Below are 13499 nucleotides of genomic sequence, written 5' to 3' on the forward strand. Positions count from 1 at the left end.
ATTGCTTTTCTTTACTATTTATGTAAGTATATAATCTATACTCTATAACCTATGTACAACTGAAGCTCCATATACTGAAATATTCAATCCATTTCTGTCTAGATGTTCCAGTCCAGTACAAGTCCTGGTCCCCAATGTCCACTTCTCCACTACACCTTCCTCCCTACCCAGTGCATTTGAGTTAGCGTGCACTTCCCAGTAGGGCAGAGGGACTGTGTATGGGTGTGGAGTGCTGAGGAATGTTCATGTAGGTATGTGTTTTTGCTAGAGCGTGCAGTATCAGAAGTAGAAAAACTCTCAAGACTGAGGGAGGATGGAAATGGTCAAGAGTTGTGATAAGACTTTACAACTTTAGGTGCACCTTGTATTGTGTTTGTGGCTTTGATGGGAATGAAAAGCATTGAGCAAGATTTATTAAGGCCTGAAATAGTGTCTCATATTCATATATATATATATATATATATATTCATATATATATATATATATATATATATATATATATATATATTCATATATATATATATATATTCATATATATATATATATTCATATATATATATATATTCATATATATATATATATATATATATATATATATATATATATTTATATTTATATTTATATTTCAAGCATGCAACTTGGAGGTGGAATGGGGTCATCACCATGGTGATCGGAGCAGATTCAGAGGGGCCAGAAGGGTCAAAGTTCACAGTTTATTCTCAACTGACCACTTTGATGCCAAAGTACTTCCTCAGTTGTTCCAGAAACAGGAAGGTCAGAATTGTGTGAGGAACCAATCGGATTCCTGCTGGAACTAAACCCTGCAATATGATTGGACAGTTAGTATCTGTTCCCTGTTGGAGGTAAATCCTGTGATACAACAGGACAGAAAAAAGGAAAATAAACCAGACATTTACAGGTTCACAAAAATGTGAGTTCAAATAAAACTATTTTGAAAATATTTGTTTTTGTATGCGTGCTTACTTTGTAGAAGGCCAGTGGTCCTAGTTTCGCTGTTTCAGTCAGACAGTGCAGTACTCCCTACACACACACACACACACACACACACACTTTCTAAAATTCTTAGCACACACAGAGTATTGTCCTTTCTCTGTATCCTGCTATTGTGTTCACTATGCTGCCTTCCCACACACACACACTTTTTTTTTGCTGCTTTTTCAGTAAAGGACCTGGGCATGACTACGCAAACAAATTCAGTCTATCTATAAGAGCAATTGTTATAGACAGATACCATCTCAGGTAAACACTAGTTACTGAGGGAATTAAGTCCGTAGTCAGTGACCCTGGGAAAGTGAAAATGGTGATGTTTCCCAAATGTAAAGGCTGAAAAACACTCACCCTGTATTCACCTTTAGAGTTCATCAGTCTCGTCTTCAGGACGTCCAGTGGCTGACAGAGAAACGTGGCACATCCTCCCTACAGAGACAGAGCAAGAGGCACATCACACACACACACACACACACACACACACACACACACACACACACACACACACACACACACACACACACACACACACACACACACACACACACACACACACACACACACACACGACATTTCAGGAAGCAGTGATGGTCAAGTTCTTCAAACTCCGACTCCGGGTATTTTTTTAAAGAGGATACACTCACAGCAATGAAGCTGGAGATGAAGTGAGTGAAAATGTTGTCTCTCATGACTCCTGTACTCAGCACGAGCTGTTTTGCCTGGTCATAACACGCCAACTGGAGGAGGAGGGGGGGGGGGGGCGGTTTGGGGGGGGTGAAGGGAACAATTGGTTACGACTGTGTTAGAAGGAAATACCACAAAACTATCAGCGAAGATGTGCAACTGACTTACCCTTCAGGAAAATAATTATAAATATTTAAATGCAAATATGTTTATGTGCATTTTTATTTGAATAGATTATTTTTCCATCACTACGTATGCAAGTACACTGAGCAACACTTTGGCAACAGTTTTAAATGACAATTTATCTCAATAGCGCCATCTCAGTCATGACGCATATACTGAGGGCGAGAGATGGGTGGATGGAAATAGTAGAAGAAGGAAGTGAAGAAAAAGCATAAGAAAATAAGATTGATTGTGTACGTCTAAGAGAGAACTCGAACCAAGGGAGAGAATACGAGAAAGAGAGGCAGACAAAAGACAGGCAGAGTGTGTGTGTGTTATATTTAATGTTTTTAACCAGTTTTTCGTAATGAATAGTCCTCACCCCTCCTCCCGTGACACATTCTCACCTGTCCTACAGTGACCAGGGCTCCTCTACTGGACGCCATGGTGGCTCCTGAGAACAGCTTCCTTGTCCCCTCTGCAACAGAGCCATAATTAGAACAGCCCCCATCATGACAGTACTTACGTTGTGCTCACCCTCTGCTGATGGGTTAACACTACACCACTAGATACTGTCAGAAAGAAGAGTGACTGCACTCACCCTCTCTCCACACCCTGAAAAGACCATCCACTGCATTCTTATAGCTAACGAAAACACATGGCATTAATTAAACACATGGCACACATTTCATTAAAGCATTTGTTTGTTAGCTAGAATACAAAGGAGGACAGAATTCTCAAGGTGTGCGGGGGTGTGGCATGCCAGCAGGCTGTAGCATGGGGGTGCAGCCAAGCCAGCAGGCTGCAATGTGGAGGTGTGGTACAGCCAGCTGTCTGTAGTGTAGGGGTGCGGTCAGCTGAACACTCACTTTCTCCTGAGTTCTGGGGGAAGCTTCACATCATTCTGCATCCTAGACAAGAGAGTCACAACTCATGAGCACAGAGACACAGTACAGCTGTCACTAGCCTAGTGCTTGGAGCAGATTGTGAGATGTTATAAATTTTATATATTATATATATAGTGTATATATTTGTGGGTGTGACTGCATACCTGACATTAACCATGTCTGCTGGTGTCCCAATGAAACCACCAGTAAAACCTACAGGAAGGAAAAACCAGATAAACTGTCTGACAGGCTTGATGGGTGTATGCCTGCATGTGGGCACATGTGTGAACATGCACGAGTGTGTACCTCCGAAGGCTCCCAGCAGTACTTTCTGGTAAAAGGGCATGGGCCCTTGACTTCCCACCATGTCTCTAACAGTCTCATAGATGGCAAACCTGGTCAAAGAGTAGGACATCTACAAACAGACAGTAAAAATGTTTCAAGACAAATTTGTAATTTTGTAAGCTGCTTTCTCTAAGGACCCCAAAGCCAGGACTGGATCTGAAGATTAAAAAGCACCCAGCTCTCATCAGTACTGGATGTGAGGCTATGGCTCACATGTCTAGATATCCTTAAAGCTGCCTAACTGATAATAGGAATTGCCACAAATGTCCAGTGTGTGAGATTAATGGTGATATACCCATTGTAGATATCCTTTATGGGGAAATGGGGGTCACGCACGCACACATGCACACACACACACACACACACACACACACACACACACACACCTGTCTGAGGAGAGAAGCACTAAGTCCATTGTAGAGGGCGAGAACGCCGTCGTTCTTCACCACGTGCATCGCCATGCCAGTCATCTTCATCTTCACCTCCTGCTGTGTCTGCAGGTGCACCTGTAACACCACAACCACCATCAACATACTAGATCATTGTTACCAGCTCAAATATCTGTACTCTATGGACAGTGGGCACGTTGTTAAGAGATAAACACTCATTTCCTCTTCAGAACACACACACACAAACACAAGTGACTTCACCAAGTCCTGCATCCTGGCTGCTGTTGCTATGTCTGTTGGGCTCTTACATCCACCATGTTAATCTAAGTCATTTTCAAATTACATAAGAGATATCCCACAAGAAATAATCACAAATTTGTAGAATAATAGTTCTAAAATATTAGAGAAAAGCAGAAGGGAAGGACTACAATATGCATTTGTGAGCTAGATTCACAATCTTTGTCAGCAAAGTATTATGAATGAAGAGGACATCAAAATCCAAGGGAAGACTCCCTGGCCCCAATGGCAGTTAGCAGTAATGACATTGAAATGTTTTCTTCCTTTCAAACTGAATACCACTGGTACTTTGATTTGCCTAATGCAGTTATTTATGAGCCACTATGTTCTGATTTTTCAATATTACTAATTAGTGTTTCTTTTATCTGGTATATTTGCTCAGACTCAAAGGGAATTTAAACTAGCTGGTTAGCTATCTAACAAAGTTAAAATATAAGTAGCTAGCTACCTAACTTGATATTTAACCAACTATGTGCTAAGATAGCTAACGTTAGTTAGCATCGTAGCAGTTTTTGTTTATCTTCCCTCTCTGTTTAATCCATTTTGGCTTTGGAAAACACTACAGTTACTACTACAAGTTACTGTACTACTAGTTACAGTTGCAAACATAGGATAGGACAGTGGCCATTCTAGGGATGAGCCAATTCATGTGAAGAGCCAACTGCACTCAAACACACATGTATGATGGTATACCAGCAGACATAACTGGTTTCAAGTTAAACATAACAGGTTGTTGTGTTTAAAAAAAAAAAAAAAAGTACTAGATGACTGCAGGTGATGGGAATCCTTTTCCATTCTACACTCCATGTCCAGTCTGTCGCTTTCCCTGAAGCTCTTTCTCTCCTGACTTCGACTACATATAAGAATACATTTGGACCTCAGGGAATCTCTACCATTACAAGACTCTCGGTGAAGCAAACCTGCTGCCTTGTGACCTTCGTCAAATGGCCGGGTAGGAACGGAAACCATTAGCATGTGAGGTGATTCATCAGTGTGTTTGATGTGCGTGAGTAAACACCCACCAAGAACACGCTGCTCATACACCAAATCAGCTAGAATCAGCATTTTCTTCATCTTGTCCTTATACACCCTTGTGTTGCTCGCTCGCTCACATGCATGCACACACGCACGCACATACACCTTAACTGTGTCACAGGAACGTGGTGAAACCTGAATGACATGAATAAACCCAGCAGAGGGGATGAGCATGGGATGAGGTGGTGGTGGTGTGTATGTGTGAAATAATGTTGTGCTCCTGCAGGGGAGGTGTACAGAAGCAGAACTGCACCATCGACTGTTTCTCCAGCAGCTCTGAGACCAAACACCGCACTGCCATAAACACACATGCACAAGCTGAAGCTCACCAAAACAGTTCTCCCCTGACTGGACTGAAATTGATATGCCGTAACTAAAAAATATTATAGAATGCATACTGAAACCATTTACCCATATCTGCAATCAATCCTTCCAAAAAGACATTTCTCAGCAAAATGAAACAGTAAAAGTAATTTATAAAAGTAGATTATCCGATTATATACCAGTTTTTTGTTTTTCCAATTTTCTTTTTTTTTTTGTTTTTGGGAAAAAAATTAACACCTGAAAATCTGTGCACAGGCTTGATAAATACAATTTATCGAATTAGGAAAACAATTTATTCAGTGACCATCTGTATGGCTGTATGGCCATCTGTATGGCTTATCTGTATGGAGTAAATAAACTCAGCTGTCCAGCATTGATACAAGTGGCAGAAAATAGATCTACAACAGACAAGGAATATACAGTGGGAGTGTTCATAGATTTTTTAAAAAAGCATTCAGTACTATTGGTCATGCATGTTAATGAAGAAACTGGAGAGTTAGTGTTAGAAGGATAGTCTACTCATGTCTAAGAGGATACACTGATGATATCAGTATGAGCAAATAAATAATGTCTGATTTGCTGAAGGTTACTTGTGGGGTTACACAAGGTTCAATGCTAGGACTTAATTTGTTTATATTGTATTTAAATGATACCTGTAAAATGTCTTAATTATTTGTTGATGATAGCAATTTATATTGCTCTGGAGAAATGTTTGGGAAAGGCTCATCAGCCAAAAGGCTTAAAGTAATGGCTTGATATTAACAAGTCCTCACTGGATTTCAGTTAAACAAAAAGGTTTAACATTTGGTAATCAGCAAATTAAAAAAATAAAAAATAAATAAAATTAAGATAAATGTTGTAGAAAGAGTGTATAAAAATATTTCTATGAAAATGTATGAAAAAAGGATTGGCCATTAGAAAAAGATAGGTGCAAAGGATATACAAAATAAGCTTTAGCTTGAGCCCATACTTTTTTGTTCAATATTTTTTGTTGTTTTACTTGTCTTATTAATTTAAGGCCATCACAAAACTTTTATTGTCTTCCTTCTTGTCTTTCTGTACAATATATAAAATACCTTCTCTCAGTTACACACTTGACTTCACTTCGACCACCATCCCCCAACCCAATCAGTCTGTTCTCAAACCCCATCAGTCTGTGTACAGATCAGTACAAAGGCTCTGTCTGCCCCTTTTGTCTATTATTCCTTTAGTATGAATCTCACTTAAACCCCCATCCCAACACAAACTTAGCGGTCACCGCAGGCTGCAAAGTCCAGAGCTCTGTGGTACCGTGAGCCCACGCACACCCGCACTGTCGCACGTCACCTGCTGCCGTGATGGTATGAGAGTCACAGCCATGGCCTCCAGGAGACAGGGGCCCAGGCTGCTGCCAAAACAGCTTGCCAGCAGGTGGACGGTGTTTGGGGTGAGCATGGCTCAGCACTGCCAGTTAGTGCAGGGAGCAGTGTGAACCTGCAGGTATGAGGGTGTGTATAAGCGACAGAGAGTGAGAGTGAGTGAGAGGGTGCTTAAATCCTCCAGCTTCCTGCCCTTCCCTCTCTCTTGAAACTAGAGAAAATAGGGTGACATTCAACACTCAACAAGAACACAACCTGAACCTCAGAGTGAAGTACATACACAGGCACGCACGCACAGCACAGCACATGAACAGGGATATGCAGTGAGGTAATACATTCCAGGGTTACAACACAAAGTTCAGAGAACTGAGCTTTTCTCTCTTTCCTTCTCACACACAGTATGACATTCCAATTTCACACATACACACAGACAGACACATTCGTATGCTTGCACAGACACATACACACAATAGTTGGTATATACAGTCTAGGTGTATATCATATCACACACATTACAGTCCATACGGTATGTGTGCGTGCGAGAGATCCAGCAACTTCCATACTTACACCGTACCACCCACCCACCAAACTTAACTTCTACTGCTGTACAAGTTAAATGTAACAGTAGGCCCTTTCGCTGCAGTGAAAAAAGTGTAATTACAGTGTGTGCACGCACGCATGTGTATAGGAGGCTGGACTTAGCATAACTGATAAGACTGATATCTCTCCTCAACCATTTAATATAAATCATGAATGCAGTAAAGACAACCAACCATTAGACTACTGCCCTTATATCAGCCACATGGATTGATTTATGCAGTGAAGTTCAGGAATAGTTGCCAGCCCTCACCACACTTAGTACCAAACACTCAAGCACCTTCTACCTAATGTTACAGCATTACATTTGAGAAGTATACAGTTACAGCCTGTAGCCTTTTTCTAGCCAAGTGGTCTGTCAACCTTCCGTTGCTTGCTCATCACTGGCCAGCTTCCAGTCACAAGACCAGTGATGATGGGACTGTTCTCAGCAAACCAGTGACACTGGCATGGGAACAGTGTGGTAATGCTTGTTGAGCTGGTATATCAGGTCTTACATGGACACTTACACGCATCAGTGTGACTCCTGGACAGAGAGTGGTCTGCTGCCTAAATAAATCCATCCAACAGCAAACCTGTGGCTCAAAATTAACCACTTAAGAAGACCTGGATGATGGCGAATACAAATGGTGACAGACAAAACACAGACTTGTTTTATTATTGTTTCTAAAAAAAAAAAGAAAAAAAAAAGTGTGGTAAATGTGTAGTGGTATTTTGTATGGAGAGCCAACATCAAGCACAATTACTGTGTAATTATACACAATGATCCTTCTGTGGCCACCCACTGTGAAAACGTAAGCCTACACCTAGTCCTGGTATTTGGCTTCTGTTTCAACTACCCATATAGTATCAGTACTAAATAAAGGGTGCTTCAGGAGAACTGGGAAATCTCAAGTGGCTGGGGTGTGAACAGGCTGAGGGGGTCGTACCTCTGACAGCAAAGCAAAGTAGTTAGGCTCAGATACGAATGCAGTGATTGGTTTTGGGTAGTCTGCTCTTGATCCTTAAGAAACCCAGCATTCAGGCACAGTGCTTTCAATCATGGCTGTACTTTAAACAGAGGCCTGTCCCTGTAAAATCAGAAGCACGGCACAGTGGTTTGTGCACCGGCAGAGTAAACCCAGAAAGATGGGACAGTACAGCACAGTGCTTCGCCATGCTTGCTGAACTGTCCCAGTGGCTTGTGTGCCAGGAGGACCATAACTGTGATGACACCCAGGTAGGGCCACAAGTGTGATTACACCGAGGTCTGAACCTTGGTAGTTTCTGAGTTTTTTTTTTTTTTTTTTTTTTACCCCTGTCTATATTTAGGCTTACTTAGCTTGAATTAATAGGCTAACGGTAAATGTGTAGTTTGTGTCGATACGCCTATTAAATGAACAGGCTTTAACAAGACCCCGTTTCAAAACTTAGGATGGCTAAATTACACAATTAGGATATAAATTAATTGGTATAAATTAAATTATATTATTAATAACAAACCAAGCTGAAGCTAAAAAGTAAGTGTGGGTTTCAGTGTGTATTTTCAATTGCATTTTGGTAAATTAATTAATTAATTAATTAAGAACTAAAGCTCAATAAGTAACTGTTCAGCGAAATAATTATCCAAGTAAAATCAAGCAGCCTAGCTTATTTCACAGGGTTTACCACTGGTTCCGACCTCAGTGTCATCACAGTTACGGACATGCTCGGCACTGGAGCGGATCAGCAAGCACGGCGAAGCACTTTGTCTGGCGTGCTGTACTGTCCCGACACAATAGCCACCACTTTGTCGTTTACTGTCCCGGCACACAAGCCACTGTGCGGTGCTTCCGATTTTACCTGCTGTACACGGACGGAGAGTCGGACGGAGCTCATTGTTGTGTCAACTCTGCCTCTATGCAATTCAAAGTGCAAAGTCATAATTACGAGACAGAATAACGCACCACTTGTATAAAGCGTGAGTAATTATGTCAGCAATTATGGAAAAAACCCCAAAAAACAAACAAAAAAAACCCCACCACTACCAGGAAGCTTAGATAACCTTGTGCTCTGCCGGTGGGTTCTCAAATTGTCCTTTCCTACTTGCTATTTGAGAATTTATTATAATAAATGTAGTAAATGCTATAGTGCATTTGCAGGGCACGGCAGGTACAAGTCCAAACAGCTGGCACCATCTCAGCCCGATTGGATTAATCTCTCTCATGCAGCTATACAAGCATACTATCTTACAGGCCACAGTCCGGCCTTCCACTTTTCTTAACCTACCTTTACCAGGTCCAGCGGGTGTGTGCAGCAAGCCGCTCCGCACGAGGCCAGCCCCCCGAAATACCAGCGTGAAACACGCTTTTCCGTCATATTCTCCGGTTGTAGTCCGGGTACAGTCGGTGCTTCCCGTGCTGTTCTCTTTGCTTTATACACCAACTGGCGTTACGACGGCTCGACAACGTGAGTTTCAATCCTCGTTAACCTTCAGCTCTGTGGATGATTGTCCAAGATGCGGGTCTTGCTAGGATTCTCGTGATTACGGTGTGTACGCCAAACATGCCTTCGCTCTCCTTTCTCTAATCAGCACGCATGACAGGAAAATGCAGAGAAGTCACAAAGTTCACCAACAGCCAATTGCTAGCAAGAGCTCAGGGACGGCCTCTCTTCACAACGTATCCAGGCTTGACTCGAAACAACAGCACAGCTTTCCCACACGACCTCATTTCTATCGGACACAAAGTAATTTCATCGGCCCGCTCTTCCGCGTGTACGCAACCTTAGACGTCATCGCAGGAGTGCGCCTTCCTATTTAAAGGGCGAGGCGTCCCTGTTACAAGCATGAAAAGGGTTGTAATGGGATAGTGTCACTTTAAAGGGAATTTCGCCAACATTTTTCTGTTTTGAAACTTTTTTTTGTTTTGCCGATCCGATGCTCCAAAAACAATGTAATTGAACTGTTGGTTCTAAGGTTACTGGTTACTGAGTTGTTACCATTGTCCTGCTACGTTTACCATAAAACACAATAAAAAATAAAATGTTCAGTTAAGTAAAAGCATGAGAAAGAGAGAGAGAGCACGATCATAAATCGTAACTAATTCAACTGTATTTTAGAGGACAATGAACCGAAACCGTATAAACAGATGAAGGCATACGGCCAGTAAGGCTAATGGTGATCACTAATCTGGGTTGACAGCTTCCATACGGCAGTCTGACCAAATGCCATTTCATTGAGTGTGGCAAGATATGTGACTATACATGCAAGCTCTAGTAATAAATTAAATAAATGACCTCTGCCTTTCATATAAACAGGGCCCCCAGTTCACTTGCTATTATCCACAAGTGGGCGCTACAATAAAAAGCCTTTCTGATGATCTTGAGGCGTAATGTAGATATCATTCACCCAGCAGTGACTATACAAGGTACAACATACCACAAACAGCTGTGTAGTGTGGTGTTAGGAGCACTGAAAAGGCACAGGCCAGCAATGTCCAAAGATAAACACTACATGGGCTAAAGGCTTCAGTAGTGGTCATGGCTCTGCAGTGGAGCCTTGGGGACAGTGCAGGCAGGGTTAGAGTTCAGCCTGTCTGAGGGCTGAGAGGAGACAGTGCTGTACATCAGGCGAAATCATACGTAAACGTCCAGCTAATGTTAAGTAGAATTTGACCCCTTTTTGGACATAATATATTAAGATATTAAAAGATCAATAGGTGTTGAATCAGATGGCAATGTTGACTTGGGAAATGGAGAGTCAGTCCAGGATGTGAGCTGCATGATGCTTATTCTTTACTTTCAATTGGTTACTTAGTAACTGCTGACACCATGCAGCCACACACACATTATTTTACAGCTCTAGAACTGTGAGTTAGAACTGGGACCATTGTTCAAAACTGCAAGCTGATTTATATCAAAAATATTTGTTAAAACACACACACACACACACACACACACACACACACACACACACACACACACACACACAAAAACAAAACAAAAAAACACACAAAACAGTCATGTCATTTTTCTACTTAATGAGGCCATTGAAACCAGCCCTCCTCCCTCTGTATCTATGACGATAGTATGCGTGGGCAGGTTGTGAAGGGGTTTGAAATTTCTGAACCATAATTTACATTTACTCAATAATTATGACATCATTAGTTTCTAAAATTCTTAGCACACACAGAGTATTGTCCTTTCTCTGTATCCTGCTATTGTGTTCACTGTGCTGCCTTCCCACACACACACACACACACACACACACACACACGTACACGTGTGCCTTGTGTGCACAAACAACCCCCAAATCTACATATTTTTAAATAACATTATTCAGATGAATAAAATGTTGAAAATATTTCTTGTATCTCATAAATAAACATTTGGGAATTACTACAACAACAACAACAACAACAATATAAATGTAAACATGGTACAGCTTTATTAACAGGCATGTTTAGTACACCAAACCATAATAACACTACATAAATAAGAAAGATTGTGTGATTGTCCTGTGTAACAAAATAATATTATTTTTCATAATTTATTATTAAATGTGCCATTACAAACCACAACTCAGTGAAATAAAAACACATTGGTGTATCATCACCTAACTATTTTTAATTCCAAAATTTCAATTATTAAAAAATGTATAAATCTGGTCAAAATGATAATTAACTCAGAAGCAAACATAACTAAATATTTAATGCACTTCTTTTTTTCTGTGACACACTTTTTTCGTTTTTCCCTCTCTAATTTTAACTCTGTCCTACTATGTCACTTGCTGATTTCCTCACACATAAGCCTTTTCTGCTTTATCCTCTTTGGTCGAGGCCTCAGGGTTATTCCTCACCCCTCTTCTAGAGCTAAATATGGTTGGAACCCCAGGGGAGGTTGAGCTTCCATATAGCACAGCCCCTCCCACCAGCATCAACAGCACCATGACCCATCCGAGGTAGAGGGCGGGGCCCAACTCTCGTTTGAGCGGCGGTGCGACGTTTGGGTCATAAAAATCTCGAACCACCACGTACGCGTTCCAACATACCGGGATGAGGAAGAGCACTCCAGCTATGACAAAGAGGATGCCTGCTACCTGCACAAGCCGAGCCTTAGGACTCTGCATATCACCTAGGCAGTGGGTGCACTTGAGTCCGACCACGCCCACAGGAAGGGCTAGCACACACAGAATGAGGGCCAACACAGACAGGGTACGGCACAGCTGGTCGGAGGCTGAGAGAGCGAGGCCAGAGTCAAAGGCTTTACACTGAATCTTTCCCCAGTGTGACAGGCAGGTCATCCAAAGCCCCTCCCACCGCACCTCAGAGACAACCAGCTCGTCCCCGACGAAGGCTGAAACTCGCCACCAGGGGGAGACGCACACCAGAGCTCCGCCCACCAAACCTGCTATCGACAGCAGCAGGCCCATCACCTGGAGACCAGTGCTCGCCATGGCAATAAGACAGAGACACAGTGGAAGGGAATGAATGTGGGTTTGCTGTCACACTTGTATTATCTTTCACAGCAGTCATTCAATGTGTCAGAGAAATTATCAAGTCTGGGATAGCTTTCCAACTTCACCCTTAGAGGTCTCATAGAAGATTAATCGAAGAAGTGACTGGGCTGTGGGGAAGAAAATGGAAAATGCCAGCAGGGTTATAAAACAGCAAGCAGATACCTTTAGACTCTCCACAGTGCGGTGCTGGAGTCAGTACACTCATCATGCTAGTCTATTTACACAGATAAATGTAACATGCTAGTTTATTTACACAGATACAATAAATAGCATATTGCATGTATCTGTGTAAATAAACTAGCATGTTACATGTATCTGTGTAAATAAAACTAGCATGATGAGTGTATCTGTGTAACTATCTTAGCATGTATACACAGATTCAATCAACATGCTAATTTATTTACACAGATACACCCAACCTGCAAGTTTTTTACACAGATACACACTCTAACCTCTCACATTCCTGACTCTACTTAGCCTAAAGACACAATTCACAATTGAGTATTATCAGTTGCGTTACCACTGCTATTACTACCAGTACTAGAAAGAACACATAAAAAACAGTGCTATTATATCATTATGGTGGTATATTCTGCAGCATTATTTCTCGGTGTGGTCTATTTTCTGTAGTAATGACTCGTGTTTGCGGGAGTACTTACCCAGGCGCTGTGTGACTGGCATATGTTTTGGGGTTTAGCACAGAAAGGGATGAGGCTCTGTATGTCTGAAATTTGTGCGCGCATGCTGCATCTATGAGTGTGTGTGTGTAAGTTGAAACAGCCACATTGTTCAAATGCGTAGGAGCAGAAAAGCACTGGGCTGAATGATCTCACACATGTATACAAACACACATGCATAACACACACAGGCATTTAAAATTTGCATGTAAACACACACACACACACACACACACACACACACACACAGGCAAATGGCC

General features: G+C 41.7%; 2 protein-coding genes across 3 annotated transcripts; both read right to left on the reverse strand.

Moving 5' to 3' along the window:
- Window positions 1–699: 699 nt before the first annotated feature.
- On the reverse strand, window positions 700–9827 carry LOC113591243 (solute carrier family 25 member 10). Of its 2 annotated transcripts, none has more exons than XM_035534568.1 (11): window positions 9334–9826; window positions 3473–3592; window positions 3048–3156; window positions 2906–2954; window positions 2724–2765; window positions 2456–2499; window positions 2262–2332; window positions 1653–1745; window positions 1360–1437; window positions 985–1041; window positions 700–821 (listed from the first exon to the last, which is right to left on the reverse strand). In XM_035534568.1, exons 1-11 carry the CDS (start codon window positions 9421–9423, stop codon window positions 720–722), a joined length of 855 nt encoding a protein of 284 aa, XP_035390461.1. In that variant the 5' UTR covers window positions 9424–9826; the 3' UTR covers window positions 700–719. The 2 variants fall into 2 exon arrangements, with proteins under 2 accessions (XP_035390461.1, XP_035390462.1); XM_035534569.1 differs by having other exon boundaries at window positions 729–821; window positions 1371–1437; window positions 9334–9827.
- A 1641-nt stretch (window positions 9828–11468) lies between these two features.
- Window positions 11469–13334, reverse strand: LOC113591236 (claudin-9). Its single transcript, XM_027031680.2, has 2 exons — window positions 13222–13334; window positions 11469–12669 (listed from the first exon to the last, which is right to left on the reverse strand). Exon 2 carries the CDS (start codon window positions 12497–12499, stop codon window positions 11843–11845), a length of 657 nt encoding a protein of 218 aa, XP_026887481.1. The 5' UTR covers window positions 12500–12669; window positions 13222–13334; the 3' UTR covers window positions 11469–11842.
- Window positions 13335–13499: the final 165 nt, after the last annotated feature.

The sequence above is a fragment of the Electrophorus electricus genome, chromosome 16 (assembly GCF_013358815.1).
Source record: "Electrophorus electricus isolate fEleEle1 chromosome 16, fEleEle1.pri, whole genome shotgun sequence".
Lineage (NCBI taxonomy): Eukaryota > Metazoa > Chordata > Actinopteri > Gymnotiformes > Gymnotidae > Electrophorus > Electrophorus electricus.